This window comes from Leuresthes tenuis, unplaced genomic scaffold (genome assembly GCF_036924035.1).
Source record: "Leuresthes tenuis unplaced genomic scaffold, fLeuTen1.0.hap1 SCAF_10, whole genome shotgun sequence".
Classification (NCBI taxonomy): Eukaryota; Metazoa; Chordata; class Actinopteri; order Atheriniformes; family Atherinopsidae; genus Leuresthes; species Leuresthes tenuis.
Window position 1 is genome coordinate 28,222,851 of NW_027325364.1, and position 26,029 is coordinate 28,248,879.

Genomic DNA, 26,029 nt, shown 5'->3' on the forward strand with positions numbered 1-26,029 from the left:
TGCGGAAGAGCAGTTGGACGCTCTGGGTTGGACGTACAGCTAATCTGCAGTGCAGTCTGGGAACTGTCAATCGTTTAGCTTTGTATTTCTAGTGATGGGAGCTCCTGGGCGTTCGCCGCTATTTATTTACACACACTGGAACAGTTCGAAAAGAAACGAGAATATGTAGAATAGAATCAGTATTTTTGTTACGGGACTCGAATTGTATGAAAGGCTGACACCAGAGCCGGGCCCATCTTTTAAACAACCTGCTCAACAGCTAGCTTGGAAGACATTACTGACGTTGTCAGCCGTTTTTATTAATTCAGTTGGACACATGATTGAGTGACAGTCGCTGGTATTGTAACGGTAAGATTAGCCCTTTTCTTGTTCTACCAGTTGTCATGTAACCTGCGCGAGGTGAAATAAAATGACCTAGCTTAGGATAAGATAGCTGTTAGCTTTACTGCAAACAGCATTTTTTAAACAGATTTATCTATCTTCTTCACTGTGTTTATAGAGAGGCCATTTAAAATAGCTTTGGGATATAGTATCGTTTTCTTAGTTTGTAGAGGTTTCCACCACCAAACGGTAAATTATGTACGCAGCGGTTACCGTGGCACAAGAGACAAGTGAGAACCTGCTCCGCTGCTCTGAGTTGTTGTTGATAGTCTTACTAAAGTTTGTGTTATTCAGTGGATGCGGAGTCGTTGCTGTCACATGCTAGCCTCTAACACGCCGTTATATGACCTCGAAACTTAATTATTCGACAGTCGAATTCTTAGTTTAGTGTCTGCTTTTTAAACCTTCCGAGACACATGTCAAGTCTCACGAGACTTAACTGCTTCATTACATTACACACCTGTTCAGCTGCTCATTAACGGAAATGTGCGCCTCAGCTAATCACGTGACCAAAACCGAGGACGTTAGTGGTCACCAGGCCCTGCTGAAGTTCCAACCAAACATCAACATGGGGGAAGATAGACGGTTTATAATAGATATAGTTTTTGAGTATTTCAGAAACCGCTGCTGTACTGGGGCTTTGTCTTGTGTTTCCAGTGGTTGGAACATCCAGTGGTGGTGTTTCCCTCAGCAGAAATGCCTTGTTGGTTGCAAAGGTCCAAATCGACTGGCTACAGGGGTTTTTGGGGATAGAAAAGCAGCTGTAATTTAAATAACCAGCTTACATACCTAAGTCACAGTATCCTGAAAGGCATCCTGGAATGCACTACCCATTCGGTCACAGCAGCTGAAGGCCTTACTGGTAGCTACACCACTGTTGGATGATTGTAAAACTAGGCTTTTTCAATATTCACATGGCAGGTTTGGATTTGGCATAAACTCCGATCCATCCCGCATCACAATTCAGGCTGGTCAGGATGTGGGCAATATTGGCTCTTTGAGCCCTTTAGTACCTCAAAAATCTGCTACTGCTTGGCTGATCATATTTATTGGTCAGCTGAATTGTATGACTTTTTTGTTGTAATCCTGAGACTTAGCAAGAGGAAGTCAGACTGAAACTCGTTAGCTGAAATTGCTTTCAGTCTTCAGTCTTTCAGAAGACATTCTGTGAGAATTCAGCCAAAAGTGTTTTAGTTTAAAAACACAGCAATGAAACCAATTCACCGGGTGTTTGCTGTAAGGAATGAAGCATCATTAGTTGTTCGATATGAGGTACTGACTCATTTAAAAACATGATGTATGTATAACAAGCCAAGCTACGTATTGAACACCTCAATAAAGGGAAGGAATCATGAGTCCTTTGGTAATTTAAGAACTTATCCATTCTGACAAGCTATGATCAATTCTTTGTGATCATAAAAAAGAAAAAGAATGATTTTTGGAGTCCTTTAAATTTCTTTTGAGAGACTGCACTGTCGGAGTCGTGGATGGCTGTGGCAAAGTTGATCACTCTTTTTAAAAACTTTGAACTGCGTTTCTGTGTCAGCTGTCTCGTCTCACCGATAAACACTGAATAAATGCAGTAATCATATCAGACTTCGCACACATGATTTCATATGACTCAGTCAGTTGATATGGCCGCAGCCCCACCCCAGTGTTGCCTGATAGGCTCATGCTTTTATTTAGACACGGACACTGTAGCTCATGTCATGATCTCCTTATTCCTTTAATGATCGTTTCCTTGTTTTCTTTGTTGCAGGTGTGATGTACATATGTGCGGCCGGTGTTGTACATTAGAGTAATTACCAGCCAGGAGAATGAATGCAGAGGAAGTGGAGCTGCTCAGCGACTCGAAGTACAGGAACTATGTGGCAGCAGTTGACAAAGCCCTCAAAAACTTTGAGTATTCCAGTGAATGGGCAGACCTCATCTCTGCACTGGGCAAACTCAACAAGGTAAGAATTAGACGCAGCTTGTATTACTCTGAAGGGTGTTACAGAGACTCGGTACAACTAAAACATCTAAACGCCATTGGTTAAACAATGATTGTTCATTATGTTTCCTGACTATTATTCTTTTACTGATGTTGTCAAATACACATTTAAATAGCTTTTGATGTTTTATCGGTAAGCCTAATCACAACCCCTAAGTTAGGGGATCTCTAAACTTGGAGGATGCTCATTCAGCTTTTTATTTCAGTTACATTTAAAAGTAAACTAAAGAAATGATGGCGTCACATGCTCCAACTTTGGGGATTTCTTCATTTAACCAGAGGTTGTCGATGACGTTAATGTACCAGGAGTTTAGCATTTTCTGACGACATATGCAGATCATGTTCAGATGCATCTCTTCCAAATTCTGCTGGTTTCAGGTTTTGCAGAACAATGCAAAATATCAAGTTGTTCCCAAGAAGCTGACAATAGGCAAACGGCTGGCCCAATGCCTACACCCTGCCCTGCCCAGTGGGGTCCACCGTAAAGCCTTGGAGACCTACGAGATCATCTTCAAGATCATTGGACCTAAGAGGCTGGCCAAAGACCTCTTTCTGTATAGGTAATACAACACTGACGGGAGCTAGCAGGCCCTAACACAGCAAGCTAGTTACAACGTCTTCAGCTGTTACCAGATTTAAACAGTTTCTGCGTTTCTCATCACTGCAGCTCTGGGCTCTTCCCTTTACTCTCCAATGCTGCTATGTCTGTGAAGCCTGTGCTGCTGGGGCTCTACGAGACCTACTATTTGCCCCTGGGAAAGACCTTGAAACCAGGCCTACAGGGGCTACTGACTGGAGTACTGCCTGGTCTGGAGGAGGGCTCAGAGTATTATGATAGGTAAGGAGAAGAGTAATGGAAAAAAACAAACATGGAGTGATGGGAATGGCCATTAGGTGAAGGTATTATACACCACTGGAGAGGAGAAGAAGACTGCAGATAGCATTAATGATGCATGATTTGATTTTTGAAACTGAAGATAGATGTGTCTGTTTGTGGATGAAAAACGTCATCATGATTCAGCAATCCTCTGAAAACATCCACAAATAAGTTTAAACTAGAAGAATGCTTTGAACTGACTAAACTGGGATTATTTATACTTCAGATTGTGAAGATGTTTAGGAAATTATTCACATAATCTGAAGCAGCCTCCAGAGGGCGCTACAGTTACACCTAAGTCACTTTGTAACGTGCCAAAAGGAGGACTGCTCTATGAGCCTTTGCATAGATGACTGTTCAGCTTGTTTTAACAGGAAAACCATACTTTTTATCTGAATTGAATACATTTAATGTGTCTCATAAAAAATCTGCTGTGTGGGCGAACAGGTGTCAGCAGTTATCATCTAAATCATATTACTTTCTGACAGAAGGAAAACACGAAGATGACGAGCAATAATGTCTGTCAATGAAAGTAGAAATACCATTGCTGCTTTATGTTCAGTGACGGTGGGGTCGGAGGTAAATGTTGGTGTTTAATTAGGCGAGTCACTGTGCTGCCTGTGTTTCCCAAAGAACCAACACCCTGCTGGAGAAGGTGGCTGCAGCAGTGGAGCAGTCGGCCTTCTACAGTGCCTTGTGGGGCAGCATCCTGACGAGCCCCGCGGTGCGTCTCCCAGGGGTGTCCTTTGTCCTGCTGCATCTCAACCGAAAGCTCTCCATGGAGGACCAGCTGTATGTCATGGGCAGTGACATTGAGCTTATGGTACATGACTAATTGTCCTTTTAATTTTCCTCATGGGAGAATTTCACGGCCTTCGGTTAGAGGCAAAATTCAACTCCTGATATTTTGAGTGTGGGTGTTAGGACATGAAATGCATTCTATTTTCTTGCAGAATGTAAGGTGGGTTTGCTGCATTTTGAACCTTGTATGTATTGTATAATGCGTTGATCCAGTCAGATAAATTGTCATCATATGTTAAACTGGGATCAACGGATGGATCGGAATAGGCTGACAGTGTCAAGGTTTATGTACGTAAAAGTCAGTTTCTGCTCTCACCAGGTGGAGGCGGTCAGTACGTCCGTCCAGGACTCCAGTGTTTTAGTGCAGAGGAGCACACTGGACCTGATTCTGTTCTGCTTCCCCTTCCATATGAGCCAGGTAAAGAAAACTGTGGGAGAGACTGGGCTGAAACTCGATGTCTGTGTGGCATCTGTAATATTGACTTGATGTAAGTGTCGGTCTTAAAACCAAAACATCTAGTAAATGGATGATATTGCATTGCTGTTATGTTGTATGTGAGTGTGTGTCTTTGTGTGTTTGGAGATGCAGATGCCTCTTAGGCTGGGTGACTTATGGTGGGTGCTTGTTTAATCCTCCTCCGCTAAACATTCCAGAACCTGTCAGTTCTGGGACACACCACCTATTTGACAAACACTGTCTCTTGTAAATGCGTGTGTGTGTGTGTGTGTTTGTGTGTCTGTGTATGTTTACATGTTTGAAGGCGTCAGAGGCAACGCAGTCACAGATGTTCTGGTCTGTTGTGTGTTGTGTTCAGGCGACTCGGCCTGACATGATCCGGATCCTGTCAGCAGCTTTGCATGTGGTTTTAAGAAGAGACATGTCCCTGAACCGCAGACTCTACGCCTGGCTGCTGGGTGCGGAATACACATTCAGACACAACACTGACACATCCGTCTCATTGTGTGATTATTGAAATATTACAGAATTAGACGTACTTCTCAAATAATCCCAAAAGGAAAAATCCAGTAAGAATTTGTTTTGTATTTAGGGAAGTGCAGGGGTGTCAGGAATTACCTTCTTTATTTATTTCGCTGCATGAGCCTTAGTTATTTACAGGTCTGGAAGCAACTGTGATTTATAACTTATGAGACTTGTAGAGATTTTACTTGGACCAGTGCAGGAACTTTAGCCTAAAGAGCTTCCAGCCTTCGCAGACCACTTGTTCTGGTCGGTGATTCTCAAACAAGCTTTAGTATGTGTGCTTTGTTGATTTTATTTTTTATTTTTTCATATTTTTACTTGTTCCTCTTGACAAATATACTGTGGGATTGTGTCTGGATTGGTCACTGTCTTACTTTATTTTTTTCTTATTTGCTACTCGCTGTGGGCGAACACACTGGTAAGTATTAACACGATGGACACTGAATGTGTCACACTCACAAGTCTTTCCATTATTACTGTACCGTCTGCTCAATTTTTGAAGGATTAGAAGTGATTAGAAAAGGCATTGAAAAGTCTTAAGTAGAGATGCAGAAGTAGATAGTAATTCCATCTGTGAGTGAGATACAGAAGCAAGAGACTTCAAGGATTCACTGGGCCCGTCGAAATCTGGTCTGGCTTCTGTGGTTTAAAGCAGTCACAGACACATTTAGCTGTAAAAGCATTTAGGTTTTTAAAAAAGAAAGAAAAAGATGAAAGACCAGCGATGCCCATCCACACAGTTAATTTGTCACTGGATAAGTGTTTGACGTAACTCCTCATGCTTGATATGCTCCGTACGCATCTTAGGGTTCACTGCAAGTGATTCTTCCTGTATGTCTCTGTTGATTAAAGGCTTCGACAACAACGGGGTGATAATAGGCCCCCGCAGCACTCGACAGAGCAACCCAGAGGAGCACGCGAGCCAGTACTTCAACACCTTCTCCAAGGACATGTTGGTCCAGGTGAGGTTTAAACGTACAGTCGTGTCATCCATGAGACCTGATAGGAAGCTGTGGCTCAGCTGATGTTTTGTCTTCCGTTCGGAATGTTCGTGGCTCAATCGCCTGTTCTTCCACATATTAAAGTGTCCTTGGGTAAGAATCTAAGGCTGTCATTATGTTTGTTTCTCTATGCAGTTATTGTTGCCAAAAGCATTCGCAATAGCATATTTATTGCATTATCTAAAAGAAGCTTGTAAAAACTAATATTGCTACCAGACAAATGAATTTATGTTGTTTTATTTTTTTGGACAGGAGTTCCACTCAGGTGGGAAATAAACACGAAAACAATCTGCATTCAATAAGATTTTGCGTTTATCAGCTGAGAACTATCAGGAATCAGTATTATATTTCTCTAGTGTCATTATTATCGTCAGCACTGGTATATTGTGACGTCGTCCGTCATGTGCTCATTGGTGTTTGTGAAAAGGTCTGCATATGCATCAGAAGAATTGCCTTATGAGTATTAAAGTGAATAAGAAAGGGATTGTAAAAGTGCTTTGTAGAACCTAGATAATATCAAAGGGACTATTTACAGTCTCGCATATAAAACTGGCTTTCAGCATAATTCTAAATGATTTCTCTTGAAAGCAGACGTGTATCTGTGGGGCCGGGCAGTGTCTCTTTGGAGGGTTTGTCCTAAATCGCACAGACCTTTTGTCTGCTACAGTTTATCCTTGCCCTTTAATCCTTCTGCTCCCTCACTTTCTCTCTGGGGATTGTGTATATTGTAAGTCCCGGTCCTATTCCCAGCAGCCTCAGCTTTGAAGACCATTCCTGACTCTTATATGATCCGTCCTGTCACGCTTAAAACGGCTCCTGCCCTCCTGGTGCGTGATTCACTCTGGTAACTGGGGGCACAGAGACCAACCAGGAGGGGAAGTTTTTGTTTTTTTTGTTTTCCGCCATCTGTTCAGAGATAGTCATTGAAGCTCCCTTAATAGGGAGAATGTTGGTACTACAGGGGACCGTCTGTGCCATACTCCTGCCGATTACGAGGCAGATGAAGCGTAAAACAGAAAAAAAAAAAATGAAAGCATGTCAATGTAAATATGAATATGATTCTGACTTATACGATTGAAAGTAAAATAGAGAAAAAAAATATATCAAAGCATCTGGCTGAGGAGTGATGTATTCTCTGATTCCTACTGTAATATACGTGTGTGTGTGTGTGATGTTGTGTTGTTAGGCAATGGTTGGGATCCTGCAGGGAAAGGCCCGAGGTGGAGAAGAGGAGAGCGTTCTCATGCACGACCTCAAGCCATTTCGCATCCTCATCAGTCTACTGGACAAACCAGAGCTAGGTAAGCGGTTTGTGTTCGTGCTGTGAAAGCTGTCTTTGTCATAAAGCCACCTGTCACATAAACTGAATGTGTTGTGTCTGTCCTCTGGATCACATGCTTCGCTCCACTCTGCAGGGCCAGCCATCCTTGAAGATGTTCTGATTGAGGTTTTCCGGACTCTGCACACACAGTGTCGGACAGAGTTAGACCTCCAGAACCAGAGTCCATTCAGCAAAGATCACACACAGCTCAGCAGGTGAGTCCAGCCCGCTGCTCAGCTCCCTGAGATGTGATCAACTGTTTCTTAGCTCATTTAACAATGACTCTGCCTGTTAGTGAGCATTGCTTTAAATGGACCAGAGGTTATATTTAATATCTTTTACCTGGAAAATGCGTGATGTTGATATTATTTTTAAAATATTCTTGAAAAGATAAAAGACACCTTTGTACTGCATTCTTAGACACTTTGCTCAAAGAACATTAACGTCAATCGAAACGTAGCAAACAGAAATATCAGAAGCTGAAGCATGCATGGAGGGGAGTGAGTTCAAACTGTAGCTCTAACTGTTGCGCTTTTATGGACCAATTAAAGATGGAAAGTGGAAAACTATCATTTATCTGAACAGATTATTTATTTCTTCAGTCCAGTTACAAACCACATGATGGAATACAGCATTCAGTGTTTTTTTTTTTTTGTTTGTTTTTTTGCAGGAGAAACATGAACTGCAAAACAAATTTTTTTCTCTTTCCTAGTAAACTACGAGAGAACAAGAAGACGGCAGAGCTCATTAAAACAGCCAATCTGCTGTTCAACTCATTTGAGCCATACTATATGTGGGACTACATCGCTTGCTGGTTTGAGGACTGTTGCAGGTCTGTATTTAAATCAGCTAACACCTGACAGATAGATTAGGTTGTCAGTCTTTGGAAAACTGAAACTGCTTTCAGGGATGTTGAAACATTGCTTAGCTGGTGGCCTGGGTCTAATGTGTGCCAATACGCTGTTGTTCAACTCAGGATAATCAGGAATCATTATGTGTTACAGGAGGATGGTGAACAGCTCCACATGCGCAGCACGGCATGCTGGGAGTTTAGATCCCCCTGAGCTGGTGGAGTTCTGCCAGCTGGTTGATTTCCTGCTGGATATTGTTTCCTTGGTGAGAATTTGTCTTTTTGTCTCTTTTCTCTTTGGTTCTTTTTTTTTCTCCCTTTCTCTATTTTTCTGATGTGTCTCTCAATCTTTCCTTCTTTCTTTTTGCTTTGATCCAGACAAGATTTTCTTGGTTTTAATAAACTCTTACATTCTTTTACCGACATATGTTCATGCTTTTCTTTTCACTTTTATCATCCTCTCTGTCATTTGTTTAGTCTTACTTGGTTCTCTCAGTTTTTTTCTCTCTCTGTAGTATGGAGGCCACAGTAGGAAATGTTCTGCTCGGTGGTAAAGCATTGAAAATGTATGCCTTCAATGCTAAATTAGTTATATAAGGGTAATTGATAAATAGTCAAATATATACATGTACATGTCATGTGTTGTTGCTGCATGAGCCTGAACAGATTTTATTTGTGAAGCTTTCTCACAAAAGGGGACAGAACAGGAAGTTCCTTGAGGAATGGAGTTAACATTGCAAAGTGAAAATCCATGACCTTGAGATCCATAAGGTTAGATCGGATCGGTTAGAGATGTTTTTTTAGTATCCACCTCACTACTTTTTTATTTTTACAGTTTTGGGATCAGACTGTTTCAGAAGAATCGTTTCTTATGCCATCTGTCCTCTTACTTCTTATCCCTTCATGTTTTATTGGCATTCTTTTCTTTTCTCTTCTTCAGACTGTGTCATTTTAAACTCCTGTTTTTAGCTTTTTGTCTCGATCTCTCCCTCTTCTTCATATCCAGCATGTTCACTTTTAGTACTTTCCACAGACATTTACAATGTGGAATCCCCATTGTTAGAGTTGTCATTGAACTATTTTTCTTTTCTTTATTTTCTGGGTCCAGTTTTGATCTTCCACCGGGTGTGTGTTTGCGCGCGTGTGTGAGAGATCCTCTTGTGTGTTTTGTGTCTGTGAGTTAATATTGTAAACGATCCCCACACAGGCCTTTGGATCTGCGTGAGGATTTATTTTCCCTGCTAAAATATTGTTAGCATCTTCTTAGAAATATGCTTGTCTGTAGTGAATTTCCAATCTGAACAGTTTGGAAATCCCACGCTCTTTTTTTACCCTATTGAAATGCTTTACTTTGTCTTTGTGCGTGTGTGTTTGTTTGTTGGAATGAGGGGATAGAGCCTCGTTGTTCGGTGAGGATGGAGCAAGCGTGTGTGTGTGTGTCTCTGCAAACAGTGATGTGTGGCCTGTGCTCTGCTTGCTCCTGTCTGTTCAAATGATCTGCTCTTTCTCCTTGAAGCCTACTAGAAGCATGAGGGTAATCTGCCAGGTAAAGTACTGCTCTTTCCTGCTTTTTCACCTCACCCTGCTTCACTGAGGCTACGATAACATTTCTGCAACGTCCTGCCAACATCCCTCAGGTCGTCTTTGTTCCTTTCCTGCTTTGAGTGTTACGTCACTCTGACCGACTCACTTTCATACTTTAAAAAAAAAAAGAACATGATCCAAAGGGATTATGGTCATTACTTGTGGCGAAAACTTCCCCTGGCTGTTTGGTCTGGATCTTGTGAAAATGAAATCCTCGCCCAGTGTGTACGGTTTTTGTTCAGCATGCATGCACTCATAAACTACCATAATTCTCATATTTTTATGACTATTTGATTTCATTCCATGATTTAAGGCTTATTTTCAAACTTTGTTTTTGTTTATTTCATGAAAACGTGTTTTGCTTGTTCAATAAAAACACTTTAGAATCTGAATGGATTCGTAATGAATGGGTAGGTATGTCCACATTTCTGACTGGCATAGTATCCACATTCTTTTTACCAAAATCTAAAAAAAAAACATGAATAAAAACAAAAGAAAACCATGTTTTTAAACTGGAACCAACCAACCAAATTGTGTTTTTTCTGGTAAACTTCAGCTATTTTGAAGATATAAGTCAAAGTCCAGCATCAACCTCAGTAAATCACCTTCACCTCCTTCCAAATGACCAGTAGCTGTGCTTAAAATTCTTTGATTAATTAGTTTTCCTCATCATTTCCAGGAAACCTACATAGAAATCCAGACAGAGCATCTCCCTCAGCTGCTGTTGCGGATGGTGGCAGCTCTGACGGGTCACCTGCAGGCCCTGGGCCTCGAGGAGCTCACCCACTGCCTTCGCCTCTGCTCCAAGATCCTCAGCAAAGTTCAGCCTCCGCTGGTGTCTCCTCTGGCCCTGCCCACAGGACCCCAGGCTCAGGGCCTCTCCAGCTCCACCAGCAATCCATTAACCTCTGCAAGGGACGAAAGCCGAGACGTGGAGGAGAGACGGGTGAGGAGAATGGTTTCGGTGTTTTTTAGTGAAAGGTTTTTTGATCAAAGGCAGACATTATTCGGCAAACTTAAGCATTAACACGTCAAGTTCTTCTGACACTTTAGTAATGACTGGATCAGAGTTTCTGCTTCTTTAGTTGCGAGTTGGAAGTAAAACTTGTCCACAAGCACCAACACTAAAACTAATGCTATGCCTGTCTCTGGCTTTTAAAAACATTCAAAGCTGATAACTCCTCTGTGTCTCTGATCCTTTAAACTCTTTTGAAATCAACTAGGCGCCACTCTCGCCACAGACACATAATGTCCTATTATGCCCTCCTTCATCTACTTCTCTTACAAGTTATCGCCCAAAACCCCATTACTTTAGGCTCTGATGGTGTGTCCTGGTCCCTGAGCAGTGCCTCTTGGTGCCCTCTGCCAGCCTTGCGGCCTGTAGCACAGTTGGCTCGGTGGCACATCACACACTCCCTTGACACAAGGCATTTGAAGACTTGTTCAGAACAAATGGTCTGTTTGGTTTGCCGTGGTCCTTCTGGTCCTTGTCCAACAACCTGGCTGTTTAAGTATTTTGTAACCTACTGAGCCATGATTAAAAGTTCAGAGTCCTCTTCCCATTGATGGATAGAGTCAGGATGGACTGAGGTAGACCCATGAGGGGGGGCGAATGGATGAGTTGAATGACAGAAGATGTTTACCCAACAGCTGAGCCCAGCATGCTCTTTTTTTCCCTCTGGAAATAGATGAATAAACTAGCTTGAGATGCCTCCAGGGTGTGCCGTATTCATCAGAGTGGAAAACATTCAGTATATACTAATGCTCCCACCCCCACCCTGAGGGGCATATAGAGAACGGGGCAGCCAACGCGCCATCTGAGTCCAGGCTGCAGAAAGCGCGCATGCTGGCTTCATCAAAGAGTGTGTCAGGAAGCCCTCAGGCCCCCACAGGAGGGCTGTGACAAAGAATTGTAAGAACTTGAATCTGTCGCTCTGTCTGCAGCAGGATGCTACCCTGAGGTAACGTTCAGTCTAAACATGTCCCTCAGGTCAGGCCCATCAGCTGTGTGCACAGCCTCACTTTTTCAAGACCAGTACACAGAACACAGTGAGTTATGATGCTCCTGCGTCTTTTATAGTGACCACTATTGAAAGTAATGAATACACAGCAAAAGTGATGAAATGGGGTACAGGTTTTGTTTGTTTTGACTGAAAAAATGTACAGATGTGAAATGTTGTGTTATCAGTGTCAGTTAAGAGGATGACAATGGATGGATTATCAGTGTCTGTTGAGATATGTCGAAGTCTATACACGCAGTTTCAGGTCAGGACTTTGTTTGGGGCAAAATAGGATCAATTCATTTTGTATTTGATCAAGTGGCAAACAAACAGATGAGATATTTGTATGATTTAATTGGCCATCAATAACAACGATAGATTTTTATTATGTCACTGTAGAGGGAGCAAATTTGTTTTTTCTAACTCAACTAAAGGCCTTGTTCCGTTCAGGTGAATCTCTTCCAAAGCTCCTGATACTGTACATGCTGGCTGAAAGAATCTGTTCCTGGGACACTTTCTGGAGTGAGCCTTCGTTTGGTCGATCGGTCATAACGTCTGTGAACGTGGAATGGAACTTTTTTTGTTTTTTTGTTTTCATGCTGCAATGCCAACAAATGGCATAAAGATTTGCTGAACTACTCGATCATTAAGGGTTTATGGTAAAATAATGTTGTAAAAATGAACAGAGAATGAAATACTAAAATCTCCTGATTGTGACAGCCCTTTTATAGAGCGCTTTCATGCTGCTATTTATGGTTATTATTATGCTCGTTTTTCACCAGGTCCCTGTCACATTGATGATACGGCTGGCAAAAGAAAGTTTTTAGAAGGTATTATTAGAAATTCATCAAATTTAATTTTTTTTTTTGCCTTTTCTCTTTCCGTGACAGTCTCACTCCTCCACTCTGGAGATACCTGGCAGCGGGGAGGTGTTTGATGACGGGGGAACCCCCCCCAGCAGTCGCTCCTCTGAAAGTGGCTTCACAGACTTTGTCCAGTACCAGGGAGACGGTCCAGAGGAGAGAGAGCAAACCGCTCATCCCCACCCTGCACTCAAAACAGGCAGTCGCTCTTCAGGGCCGTCTCAGACCACACCTTTAGATAAGCCAGTGATGCAGTGCTGCCTGGAGCACTTCCAACAGTTTCTCTCCCGCCTCATCATCTTGTATATAATCCCCGAGCAGGTGGACAAAGCTGAGGGTCCGAGAGGCGAGCTTATACACTCAGGGCCGCTGGTTTCGGAGAACTCCCAGCACTGTGATCATATCGAGTCATGCTCAGGATCTGGTACGGTCCAGAGAGAGTATGTTGCTGCCTTCACTGCTGCCTGTCAGCTCTTCTTAGAATGCTCTAGTTTCCCTGTCTACATCGCAGAGGGCAACCTCAAGTCCTCACCCACACAGGAAGAGCAGATTGGTGAGTCCCAAAACTCTCCTTGTTATAGATAACTTTTGGATGTTTGGAAACAAAGGGAGTTTATGAGTATGCATGCATGTAAGACTGTAAACACTTTGAGTTCAGCAAAAGCAGTTAGTATCCTATGTCCCACTTTCACCATGCAGACAGCGAGCAGGTACGGCTGCCAGTGTGGCTGCAGACACTGATGGATGCCTGTTGCCTGGCTGATGACTTCAGCCTCCAGGGCACAGCCATCTCCCTGCTGATGGACCTAGTAGGGCTTACCCAGTCGGTTGCCATGGTGGCGGCTGAGAGTGTGGCATCTGCAGGCGGCTCCGAGTCTGCTCAAACAATGAGTCCCAGCCAGGGTCGAGTGGCTGTCATTATCAGGCCTCCACTCACTCAGGGAATCCTAAAGTACATTGCAGATAAGACCGACTTCTTCAAGGTAGAGATTGTTGTTGTTTTAGGATACAGTGAAACTTCTGTTGGTTTTGGACAGTTTTCACTCTGTTTAATAACCAACCCTGTGCTCAGAGTGTGGCTTTGATCTTGTGGAACCAACTGAGTGAAGGGACACCTCAGCATCATCAGCGCAGCGTGGAGCTCTTCTACCAGCTCCACAACCTGGTTCCTTCGTCTAGTATCTGTGAGGATGTCATCAGCCAGCAACTCATGCACAGGGACAAGGTCAGCAGAGTGAACACTTTGCTTCTCATGCCAGAATGATAAAACATAAAACAAACACACATTTTCACACATTCATACCACTTGATTCTACTGGGTCCAGCCAGTGCTCGTGATTTCTCCGTGTATGCCGAAGCACGTAAGAATAGGTGCAGATTCTATTAAAAAGAGCCTAATCTAAGAGCAGAAAAGCCAGACAGGAAGTCAGACATGTGACTTTTTCGAGAATCGGGTCAGCTTAAAAAAAAAAAATCAAACGCTGTTATGACACCAAGGCAGAACTAAACTGTGAGAATTTTCTCTATGGATGATAAGAAGTTAGATAATAGAGAAAATACAAGGCACTCTATGACACCACTGATACTTTCTATAGACAGCTGCAGAGAGGGAAAGGAGTAAAAGGTTCTTTATATAGTAACTCGACACAATAGAAATATGTGACTTAGCCAAACTTCTTGTACTGTTGAACAGATCCACACGGTGAATCTAGGAAGAAGATGATACAAACCAACACCCACTGGAATACTTCTCTTATAAAACTCATACAAATCCACGCTCCCTCTGTTTCAGATAATTCGTTTGGAGGCCCATGTGAAGTTCTCTGTGCTGTGGCATTTAACACGAGATTTGAACATCACCAAGTCTTCGCCTTTTAGTCGCACGTTTGACAGGTCAGTTTGAATTTGTTGAGCGATGGAACTCCTGCTGTTTGAAGTGGTTAACTTTCACACTATTTTGCCATCCTCACTTTGTCTTTCAGGTCTCTTTTCATCATGCTTGACAGCTTGAGTTATTGGGATCCATGTACCAGTGCGGTTGGTCGGGCTTGGGTGAATCAGGTTCTTCAGAGACATGACATTGCACGGGTCCTTGAACCACTCCTCCTCCTTCTGCTCCATCCCAAGACTCACAGAGTCTCTATTCAGAGGGTACAGGCACAGCGCCACTGGGCCCAGGTGTTCCCTGACCCACCGGAACAGGACCCATCAGCGTCGGTCTTCACCAGAGACTCTGGCTTCTCTGACAGTGAGCAGTGGATAATAACTCTGTGATAAGAACATATTCTGTATCTGCATGACACTTCATTTCAATATCCTTTTTTTTTTCTCTCTCTTTTATTAGACTTCAGTCAGATCCAAAGTGGAAGGGCTGGACGGGAGGAGCTCCGAGGCCTGGTAGTGAGAGACATGGAGCCCTTCTGTCTCACTGTCAACCCTCTGAGTGACAGTTTGTCCATTCTGAGCCTGAGCAGTGAGAACTTGCAATTAGCAGGTGACTATCAGCCTGCTGACCAGCAGGGGGAGCCGCAGAGCTCAGAGTCCACTGGTTCTCATTCATCTACAGTTGAAAATGGCAGCTTTGAGGAGGCGGATGGGGTCAGCAGCACAATAAATGGCTCAGATCGACAGCCTGGTTCCTTAGATGACATGTCAGAAGACTCTGTAGAGGAAGTTGTGTCCTGTGTCATAAAAGACTTGATCGACAGAGTTCTGAATTTGATAGATGAGGAATCGCATCAAGTGTCATCTCCACCTGAAAACTGGCCCCAAACTGATACTGATAGCACTACTTCAGATACTTCGACAGGTCCACGTCAGGACTGCTACCCTCCTCATGGCTCCAACCACCAGACGCTGCCAGAGATGTTAGCTGAAGGTACATTGGAGTTTCTCTCCGTCACACCAGCTGATATGTCAGCTGAGGAGCAGCACAAAGAGGGTATCGCCCGCCACAGTTCATCCCCCTCCATTGTCATGTTGCCAGACATCTCTGATCCAGCCACCCCTGACCACAGCTTGCAGGTGGATGACCCCCAGGCCCGTAAACGTAGCCATAGCAGCACCCAGCTCAGTCTTAAGGGGAAGATCATGGAGAGGCTGGCAGACAAATCTCCTGGGGCAAAGCCAAAGATCAAAAAGGCAAAGAGAAAAGAGGAGGAGAGGCTGAGAAAAGCAGCAAATCAAGCAGAGAAGCTTCGTCCACCCAGTATTTTCTTCGGGGACAGTTTGGATCTGGAGAACTGGTACAGCTGTGGGGAAGGTGAGGTATCGGAGATTGAGAGTGACACAGGCTCACCAAGTGGGGGCTCTGGAGGGACTGTCGGGAACGTCGGTGTCACAGGACGCAGATCTTCTTCTTCTCCTCCTCGTTTTAACATCCATCCTCTCTACCAGCACGTCCTGCTCTACCTCCAACTGTACGACTCCTCCAGGGCCCTGCATGCCCTGTCAGCCATCGCAGCCATGTTAAGAGCTGCTCCCTCAAGCTTTGTAAGTGCTATCTCCACCACCAGCATCAACAACACCTACACTCCACAGCTCTCTTTGCTTCAAAACCTGCTAGCCCGTCATAGGATCTCAGTCATGGGCAAAGACTTTTACTGCCCCATTCCGCAGGACTCCCACTCCCATTCATTCCGTAGCGCAATGTACCTGGAGATCATCATCTCGCTCTGCCTCTACTTCCTGAGAAGCTATTACTCTGCCCATGTGACAGCAGGGTCTCAGGACTTGGCAGGTAACAGGGCCATGCAGCTGACCAGCGTGGAGGTCTTAACACTCCTTTTCAGTGAGCTAGCCAAAGTCACAGGTGGCTCAGCTAAGGGCTTCGCTAGTTTTATCAGTGATGTCCTTTCAAAGTGCAAAGTGCAGAAGGTGGTTCTCCATTGCCTGCTATCTTCAATCTTCAGTGCCCAAAAATGGCATGAGCAGCGGACAGCAGGAGTTAATGTGGCCACGGTGGAGGAAGGCCTCTCAGAGGACAGCGTTATCAACCTGTCAGAGGACCAGATAGACAGCTGTAGCGCCGTCCAGTCCCAGTTGCTCAGACTACTGCAGAGTCTAGTTGTACTTGAGCACAGGGTCATGGTGCCAACTGATGAAGGAGGAGAAGGAGGACCTGTGGGAGGAGGGGCAGGAGGTGGAGGGACAGGAGGCAGTGGAGGCACAGGGTTTGAGATCTTAGGCGGGGAAGTAGAGCATGTCAACCCTCAGCAGCCAATGACATCACTGCAATACCTCAATGGACAGCCTATTACAGCTCAGGGTATGTTCCTGTGTGCAGTAATCAGGGCCCTGCATCAGCACCACGCTTGTAAGATGCATCCACAGTGGATAGGGCTCATCACAGCCACCCTACCTTACATGGGGAAGGTGCTAAGGAGGGTGGTGGCCTCAGTGACTCTGCAGCTATGCAGAAACCTGGATAATCTTCTCCATCAGTATCGCTATGAGACCGGGATAACTGACACCAGGTATTTATGTTTGAATTGTTCCTATAAACAACATAACACACTGAAACATGATGCAGTAAAATGACATGGCAAGGGTTTGGTCACCAGATGGCACTGTTGACCATGGGATGTTCCATACTGTATCCTTACCATGTAAGTTTTCTGTTGATGTAAGGAAGTATTATTTAAACTTCATATTCTCCAACAATCTTGTAGACCCCAGTGGATGGCTCTCTGTATCCCTCCTGACCTCATTCTGACTGTGCTGGAGGGAGTGACTTCCATCATCCATTACTGTCTGCTGGATCCTACTTCTCAGTACCATCAGGTGAGGGCACCATGCACCAACTGATTACAGCAGAATGGAGTTCTTGAATTTAGCCCTTTGTAGTTGTTTTTGCTACATTTGTTCTTATTTGACAGATCAGAAAGGATCATCTCCATTGGAGATGTTCAGTTTTTTTGACCTGCTGATTTAACTGGGTGTTCTTAATTTTCTATAAATGGAATCAAACCGAAATGTTTCTTTGTCACTCAGTGACACCGTGTGATGACAGTGTGATGCATTCTGTTAACGTTGGGTGCATCCCTGTTAAGATTGTTTTCAGCTCTTTTATTCCAATATTTATCACTGTGTCAAGTTTGAGTGTGTTGTTGTGTTTCAGTTACAAGTGAGTGTTGACCAGAAGCACCTGGCTGAGGCTCGTTCAGGCATCCTGTCCATCCTCCACACCATCATGTCTTCTGTCACCCTGCTGTGGAGCATCCTCCACCAAGCTGACAGCTCAGACAAGCCGGCTGCTGCCTCAGCCGCTTTCACCTCCAATATCAACCTGGGCTCAACTAAAGTACGTCGTGCAATATGTTTTCATGGTTTTGCCCGTCAAAGGTGCAATGCTTTATTTTGCTGCAGATATATCAAGTAAGAAACAGCTGAATCAGGACATTTGAATGAACAATCAATACATTTTTAATGCACATAAAAAACAGTCCGAAGTCTTACTGAGAAGCTTGAGTAAATCATCCCTGATTAGGACTGACCTATAATTTGCAAGGGCATTTCCATCGTTTACAAAAATAGAGAAAATAACATGATACTGTGGATTATTTAGATGTCAGGTTTTAGTTTTTATCACCAAATAATCTTCTAAAGACTTTTTATTTTGAGCTGCATTGATTTTAGTTGAGAAAATACGACAAATGCCATATTTTTTTTCCTTTGTGCACACACAATTTTTACTCAGATGATTTGTGACTGTTACGAGCTGTGTGTGTGTGAAAGAGAAATGATTTAAGGCTCAAATAACGCTTAGTTTGCAACAATCTCCTCTATTCAGGGTGCTTTGGCTCTTTGTTTGGCATTTTATTTCTGAGATATTGTTTCACTTAGTATAAACGTGGATAGTGATTTAGATACATATCTTAAAATGAAATGTTTTCCCAAACAAAACACACTGCCAGATACAATGAGGGTTTTAGGGGGGCTTGATGTTATTGTTAAAGGATGTTTCATCTAACTTCTATAAATCTGATCAACAGAACCTCCGGCAGCAGATCCTGGATCTTTTGGGTCCGATCTCCATGAACCACGGTGCTCATTTCATGGCAGCAATAGCCTATGTTTGGAATGAGCGGAAACAGGTCAAAACCCCTGTCAGAAATAAGGTACAAGGCAATGAAACAACCCACACTTTGAGGTTTAGTGAAGTGCTGGTGATGTTAAACAGCACAGTTATGATTGTTCTCAATTTAGCACTGGTTTCAAAAGAGGCCTAAACTTTTTAAAACATTAACTTTTACTATTGAGTACTCATAAAGAGCCACTTTCAGGTGATTCCTGTAGCCAGTGAGGAGCAGCTGCTGTTGGTCGAGCTGGTTCGTTCAGTGAGCGCCATGCGCACAGAGATGGTCATGCAGACGGTCAAAGAGGTCTTAAAGCAGCCGCCTGCCATCGCAAAAGACAAGGTAGGTTTTTAGTGTTTACTGACGAGCCTCGGTGGTTTCATGTTTAGCTTCTCTGTAAAAATAATCTCACAAATGCAGCTGGTCACACAGCGAAAGCACAAGTTGCAAATTTTACGTTGCAACGCGAGAAGTGGAACACGCTCATTGCTATTAGGACAGAGAACATGAAAAGAGTAACAGTACAGGTTAAGACTTGAAATATATGTTGACTTGTCATGTCTTTTCTGAATGAAATGGATCACAGTTTGCTTTTGGCTTTCCAAAATGATTAATTATATTCAGTATTTTTCACTGATGTTCCAGAAGCATCTGTCTTTGGAGGTCTGCATGTTGCAGTTCTTCTACGCCTACGTACAGAGGTGAGTACACTGCTGTTTGAGGTGCTATTGCTTTTTTTATAGATTTAATTTTTGCATAGCCTTAAAAACAAAAGGAGAAAAGTGCTGCATGTGTGTTTGTGTCCTTTTTGTGGCCCAGGATCCCTGTTTCCAGTCTGGTTGACAGTTGGCCGTCTCTGTTGGCGCTGCTTAAGGACTCCGTACAGTTAGGCCTGCCTGCGCCAGGACAGTTTCTCATACTTGGGTTGGTTTCTCTTCCATGATATCCAGTGATCTGTTTGTCTTCACAAGATCTTGGAAATCACTTGCATGATTCTACTTAAGTTTGTGTGACGGTGTTAGCTCAGTGTCTGCATGGATCCAGTACTGGCACAAATCGAATCTGATTCTGTAACTTACTTAACTCAAGTTTCTCTTTGTTTTTCTCTAGAGTTCTAAATGAGTTCATTTTGAAGAACCCCAATCTGGAGAATAAGAAGGACCAGCGAGAGCTGCAGGTAGTTACTGCTCCTTGCATGGTTCCTTTTCAACTCTTCGTTGAAGCAATCAGCAGATGATATGCACACATAGAATTGTCACACACAGGTGTTACCCGTCGTAACCTTCAATGCTAAGTCACATGAACGACATCCGTTGATCTTTACTTGGCTGTTAGGCAGCACTTTTTATCCTGTTTGGGTTAAAGACTGTACAAAGAAAGATCAGCTAGAGTGGCCGCCTGAGTGTGGGACAAGTGTAAGTCCTGGTCTGCTTCAACTTGTTCGCATTTACAGTAAAAAGAATTATATACCCAAGGAGGGAATGGAACAACCCAAGCAAGTACCACCTCCAGTTGGGAGTACATTTGTCATCTCACTGACATGTTGCTGTTATTCTTCAGATTCTTTATTTACAATAATGCAGGCTTGTTAGGTGGCAAAGTAATCCTGTTCACTGAATGAATATTCCCTGTGTGTTTAGGACGTTAGTCATAAGGTGGTGGAGGCCATTGGGACGATAGCAGGCTCTTCTTTGGAGCAAACCACGTGGCTGAGGAGAAACCTGGAGGTGAAGGCATCTCCTCAGATAGTTGTGGATGGAACCAACCTGGAATCCGATGTAGAAGGTACAATGTTTACAAGTACCAGCTGCTTGAAGCTTATAACTGCGTTCAGAAAAGTGTCAGTAGCTTTGGTTATACCTCAGTCACTGGATTTGTGCGGTAAAAAAACAAAAAAAGTTGATCTAACCTGAATGACCCAAGTCTTCAGGTTGCTGATGGAGGTCCGCGTGCAGTCCTTTCAAAAACCAAATGGAATGTCATTATAAGTGCACTTCTGTCTGAGATCTTCTGGATGCTTCAGCATGGCAGTATTGTGATCTACTATGTTAGCTGCAGCTAATGTTTGGGATGTGTGTGTTTTGTAGATTTAATGCTCACAGTGATGGAGGCTTCCAGCTTCACTCCATCAGTGTACAGCGTGCACGCCCTCACACTGTTGGCCGAGGTAAAAGCATCTGTGACTCACCGCGACTTTCTGCTCAACTCTTGTTTCTCAGACCCATCAGTCAGTGCTTCTGCCACCCATTTCCATTGTTAAGCTTCTCTCTCTTGCAGGTACAAAGCAATGCAATCTATTAAAGCCCTCCTGTACACTATCCCACTCCAGCTGAGCTTCTAGCGCTGATTTACAGCCACCGCTCTCTGCCCCTTCAGTCATTATTAATGAACCCATAAATCCATGTTATTGGTTTGGTTTGGGCTGTGGAGGCAGCAGCCACCATTTTTGCATCTTGCCTGTTTTTAGCTCAGTGTGGGTTTGATTATGCAGATTCCTGTACTTGACTGATATCACAGCTTATAGATCTGTGAGTTAAAGCACGGCAGTATATCAGAACGGTGCTGCAGTGCAACTGGTGAGACTATTGCTTGCTGCAGTGGTGTTGTGCCAATATATCACTTCTCAGCCATTTCATTAAATTTTTTAAGAAAGCCAGACAGTGTTGCCAGGAAAACTAAAACCACTTGAATGAAATGACTTGACAATTAATGGGTTTAATTTTTAGGTGCTAGCTCATCTGCTGGACATGGTGTTCTACAGTGACGAGAAGGAGAAGGTCATCCCGCTGCTGGTTAATATCATGCACTATGTCGTACCCTACCTCCGCAACCACAGGTGTGAATGAGCTTCTTTGTGTTTTTTTTTTCATCAAGATACCCAAACCTTAGAGTGACTTGAACCTAGAAACAATTATATGGATATTTTCACCTTAAAAACAAAATCAGAATGAAAGTGAGTGTAAGTAATGTAAGTGACTGAAAAGAATACAGACTTTAGTTCTGACCGTGATGAACTGCAGTAAACTGCGGAGTGGGAATCTGTAGCCGCTAATCTAAACGGCCTACGTGGAAATGTGCCGTTTCGTGTTTCTCCTGACAGTGCACACAACGCCCCCAGCTACCGGGCTTGCATCCAACTGTTGAGCAGTCTAAGTGGGTACCAGTACACCCGCCGAGCCTGGAAAAAGGAGGCCTTTGACCTCTTCATGGACCACACCTTCTTCCAGATGGACGCCTCCTGCGTGAGCCAGTAAGTGTGGATATGGATGAGCACTCTCGCAGCTGTGGCCAAGGTCATTGTAATGAAATTAAAGTTTAGTTTGACAGTTGGAAGTAGAAACAAAGTGTTACTGTATTAATTTGTGGTCATGCAGCACATCACCATAATGGGCTGTCTTGGCAGTCTGCTCTGTGGTAAAAAGCTCCTCTAGAGACACGAGGGGTGCGTTTTTAAAAAGAAAGTAAATGTATTTTTATCTGTTGTTTCCATTAAATAATATGGAGATACAAAATCTGTGTTTGTCAATTTGTCACAGAATATTAACATTTATTTCTTTTTCCAGCTGGAGAGCAATCATTGACCACTTGATGACTCATGACAAGACCACATTCAGAGACCTCATGAGTAAGTAATACAATTTCTCTCAGTTTCATCTCTCAACAGGCTGGATTGATTTTTCTGTTTAAATTCATACTCGCAGGAGTCAATTTTTCTACATCTAACCTCAGGCAGAGTTATACCTGTTCCCAATAAAGACTTCAGTCATGACCTGTATCAACTGGAGGAATTGGTTTGGTTTGTGACATAGAAGTTAAAGGTTGAAGGACTGTGGGCAGGCGGCGTAATAATGACCATGTGTGTTTGTCTTTAGCTCGGGTCGCTGTAGCCCAGAGCAGCTCGTTGAGTCTCTTCACCAACAGAGACGCTGAACTGGAGCAGAGGGCCATGCTGCTCAAACGTCTGGCCTTTACCATCTACAGCAGTGAAGTGGACCAGTACCAGAAATACCTCCCAGACATACAAGGTAAACATAAACACGTACATTTGACCAGAGCTTCATCAGTTAACACCTTTAACTTTGTAGGCTGCAGAGAACATCATGAACACTAAGCCTTAGTTAAGGTGCTGATGGGTTTGATGGAGGCTGAGATGATTCACTGCCGACAGGTTCTGATGATCTTCAACATGGCAGCTACAGATAGCTTTATTTGTCACCCGAAGCTGTTCATCAGGCAGTCATGCTGACTAACTAAGTGCTTAGCTTTGTTTTACCCCTATTGTGTCTCACTACGTTAATGGAGCAGCTCCCTGTCTGTGTTTGTGTCTTTAGAGCGTCTGGTGGAGAGCCTCCGTCTGCCTCAGGTGCCCATCCTTCATGCTCAGGTGTTCCTGTTCTTCAGAGTGCTGCTGCTGCGCATGTCACCCCAACACCTCACCTCCCTGTGGCCCACTATGATCACTGAGCTGGTGAGCACTAGATGCTAAACAGACAGTCTCTCTTTTGTCATTCCTGTTTGTTTGTTGTTTTTTTTAAGCACAAGCTGGACTGGTCACTGTCTCATTGTTAAACCGTGTTTCCCTGTAGGTTCAGGTGTTTCTACTGATGGAGCAGGAGCTAACAGCAGATGAAGACATGACAAGGTGTGTTACCTGCTGGACTGCAGCAGTAAATGGACATCATAAATACCTTACTCCTGTCCTCTTATCGTGAACTCTCCTACCTGTTAATTTCCAGGACATCAGGGCCATCTATTGCTGGGTTGGAGACCACCTACTCTGGAGGAAATGGCTTCTCCACCTCCTACAATAGCCAACGCTGGCTAAACCTCTACCTCTCCGCCTGCAAGTTCCTGGATCTGGCCTTGGCTCTGCCTCCTGAGAGTTTGCCTCAGTTCCAAATGTCAGTACAAATAAACCTCAGACACAATAGGCTTTGCATAAGATATGAGTCAGAGAATCGTTCGTTTGAAATATTGGCCGGCTTGTCATTATTTATTAAGCTTAGGAGACTCAATAGTATTAAATATTGTATATAAAGATTAAATATCTCAAAATGGTATCCTTTCTGAGTGAGTTCTGCCTCATTTCAGGTACCGCTGGGCCTTCATCCCTGAGGCTTCAGACGATCCAGGGTTGGAGGTGAGACGTCAGGGGACTCATCAGAGAGAGTTTAAGCCCTACGTCGTCCGTCTGGTCAAGCTGCTCAGGAAACGGGCCAAGGTATGTCATCGTCCTGCTGCCTTTACAAGTTCTTCAAATGACAAACCTAAGTGGCTGTCCCACTAAGTGTTTTCTTTCATTCCTTCCATAGAAAAACCCAGAGGAGGACTGCTCCACCAAAACCCTGTCCTGGGAGCCAGGTCACTTAATGCTGACCCTCTACGTTATCCGCAGCATGGAGCAACTGCTGCCCTTCTTCAATCTGCTCAGTCAGGTGTTCAACAGCAAGGCCAGCAGCCGCTCAGGTCCCACCTACACCCACAGCCACGCAGATTCCGCCTTCCCCAGCCACAAGGAGGGCCACAAACTGGAGAGCCAGAAGGTCTTCTGGAGTCGAGCTCGACAGAATATTGAGGAAATGGTGGAGAAAGACTTTCTCGAGGGCCTTATCAAGACGTGAGAACACAGCAAGGGGGAGGGGCAGGGGATATAACACAACTGACCACTAGTGACAAAAACTCTACCTGTACATTCAAGAACAATAATGGGGGATATAAAAATGAGGGATTGGCTGTAAAGGTTTTTTTTGTATTTATGATTATTTCACTTTTGAAAAGCTACTGTATTTAATTTTAATTATTTGTATATATGGAGCAGCTTTGACAAGTTTTAAGCTTTCATGTGAGTCCTTAAAGACAAAGTGAAGATGCTGTGCCATTCCATATCAATGTGACTCAATAAAAAGAGAGATTTCTAAGAAGAGAGCTACGTGGGCTTTGTTGCTGTAGTTTTCTTGACTTTTCTAAAGCAAGGTTTCCTGCGATGGAGGATGACGACGGTCCCTTTTTTTTTTTTTTGTAAGCTTGTAAGCTGTTCATCACTTTGGGCTACATCATCTCATATTACTAAAACCGAATGCAATACAACCCCAATTCAAGTTGGGATGCTGTGTAAAATGTAAATTAATAAAAGCAGCGATTAACAATTTTCAACAATCAAATTTTTTGTTACAATTGAGAATAGAGAAGATATATGAGAAAGTGTGACATTTTACTTTACTTTCATGAAAAATATTACCTCACCTTGAATTTGATGGCAGCAACACATCTGAAAAAAGTTGGAACACGGCCGTGTTTACTGCTGTTTAAGATGCCCTCTTCCTGTGACAGCAATCTTCAAACATAAACTCAGGAGACCAGTTTCGGGACATCTTGATGAAGAATGTTGTCCATTTTAAATAAGCTTGAGCCCATAGAAGATGGCAGTGGTTCTGGATCACGTTCACATTTGACCTCTCCTTTGGTTGCGTTTGTGGGTGTCCTGGTGAACTGTGTTCTCCGATGTTTATTTCTGGAGATGAGGGCCTGTTTTTTAATGCAGTGTTTTTTTGCAGAGATTCTGCCTCTTTAAGGTGCTTTCTTTAAATGCCCAATCATCAGTTGCCAATTAACCTGATTAGTTGTGACATGTTCCACCAGCTGTTTGTTTTTAGTAAGGTCCACTTGCAGCCTTTTGTTACCCCCGTCCCAACTTTTATTTTAGATGTGTAGCTACAATCAAATTCAAGATGTTTTTCATGAAACAATAAAATGTCTCACTTTATAACATTTGATGATTTCTACATTCTACTGTGAATATATTGTTTTTATTTACATTTTTAAACTGCCTCTACTTTTTGGGAATTCGAACTGAATAAAAGTAGAATGACTTTGTTGGTCCCCAGCAGCACATTATGTGCCGTGTGCAGTGCGGTACAATATCCTCAGCTGCTCTTGCAACATTCCTCTTTGCACAATCAGCTCCAGGATCTCCGGAGCACTCCCCAGCACAGAGCCAGCTTTATCAGTTTGTTCGTGTTTCTTTCAGTCTTTGCACTCTCCATGACAGCCTTATAGAATATGTGTATTTACATCTTGGCAAAGACATTGAGGGACCTAAGTTTCCTCAAGAAGAAAAGTCTGCTCTGCTCCTACTTATAGGCAGCTTCCATATTGTATGTCCAGCAAAACAAAATTTTCCAAGATGGGAATGGTGGTTGTTTTGTTCCTTGTTCCTCTGAAAATCCGCAATCGTCTCATTTGTCCCGTTCACGCTCAAGATATGGGAATTATTCCACGTCTCACCACGAAGTGGTTGAC

The 26,029-nt window shown here is 43.5% G+C and overlaps 1 protein-coding gene across 3 annotated transcripts; it reads left to right on the forward strand.

The window, feature by feature from the left end:
- Nucleotides 1-24,655, forward strand: dop1a (DOP1 leucine zipper like protein A). 3 transcript variants are annotated; one of them, XM_072394814.1, is made up of 38 exons: nucleotides 1-348; nucleotides 2,141-2,336; nucleotides 2,753-2,934; nucleotides 3,042-3,212; nucleotides 3,885-4,074; nucleotides 4,372-4,470; nucleotides 4,868-4,967; nucleotides 5,887-5,996; nucleotides 7,222-7,336; nucleotides 7,451-7,571; nucleotides 8,069-8,188; nucleotides 8,361-8,472; nucleotides 9,723-9,752; nucleotides 10,470-10,736; nucleotides 12,681-13,206; nucleotides 13,353-13,636; nucleotides 13,726-13,878; nucleotides 14,446-14,546; nucleotides 14,636-14,901; nucleotides 14,998-17,128; nucleotides 17,324-17,435; nucleotides 17,773-17,955; nucleotides 18,647-18,772; nucleotides 18,938-19,072; nucleotides 19,376-19,431; nucleotides 19,550-19,654; nucleotides 19,841-19,907; nucleotides 20,371-20,515; nucleotides 20,818-20,897; nucleotides 21,457-21,566; nucleotides 21,831-21,980; nucleotides 22,294-22,355; nucleotides 22,603-22,755; nucleotides 23,062-23,198; nucleotides 23,317-23,372; nucleotides 23,467-23,631; nucleotides 23,822-23,951; nucleotides 24,043-24,655. In XM_072394814.1, exons 2-38 carry the CDS (start codon nucleotides 2,199-2,201, stop codon nucleotides 24,349-24,351), a joined length of 7,497 nt encoding a protein of 2,498 aa, XP_072250915.1. In that variant the 5' UTR covers nucleotides 1-348; nucleotides 2,141-2,198; the 3' UTR covers nucleotides 24,352-24,655. The 3 variants fall into 3 exon arrangements, with proteins under 3 accessions (XP_072250915.1, XP_072250916.1, XP_072250917.1); XM_072394815.1 differs by having other exon boundaries at nucleotides 5,914-5,996; XM_072394816.1 differs by lacking the exon at nucleotides 9,723-9,752.
- The last annotated feature ends 1,374 nt before the right edge of the window (nucleotides 24,656-26,029 follow it).

Excerpts from the sequence above, each read along its gene's own strand:
- dop1a (XM_072394814.1), top strand. The coding sequence starts at position 2,199 with ATGAATGCAGAGGAAGTGGAGCTGCTCAGCGACTCGAAGTACAGGAAC. Across the intron at positions 17,436-17,772 it reads CTACTTCTCAGTACCATCAG|TTACAAGTGAGTGTTGACCA; the intron begins GTGAGGGCACCA and ends GTTGTGTTTCAG. Across the intron at positions 21,981-22,293 it reads GACGCCTCCTGCGTGAGCCA|CTGGAGAGCAATCATTGACC; the intron begins GTAAGTGTGGAT and ends TTCTTTTTCCAG.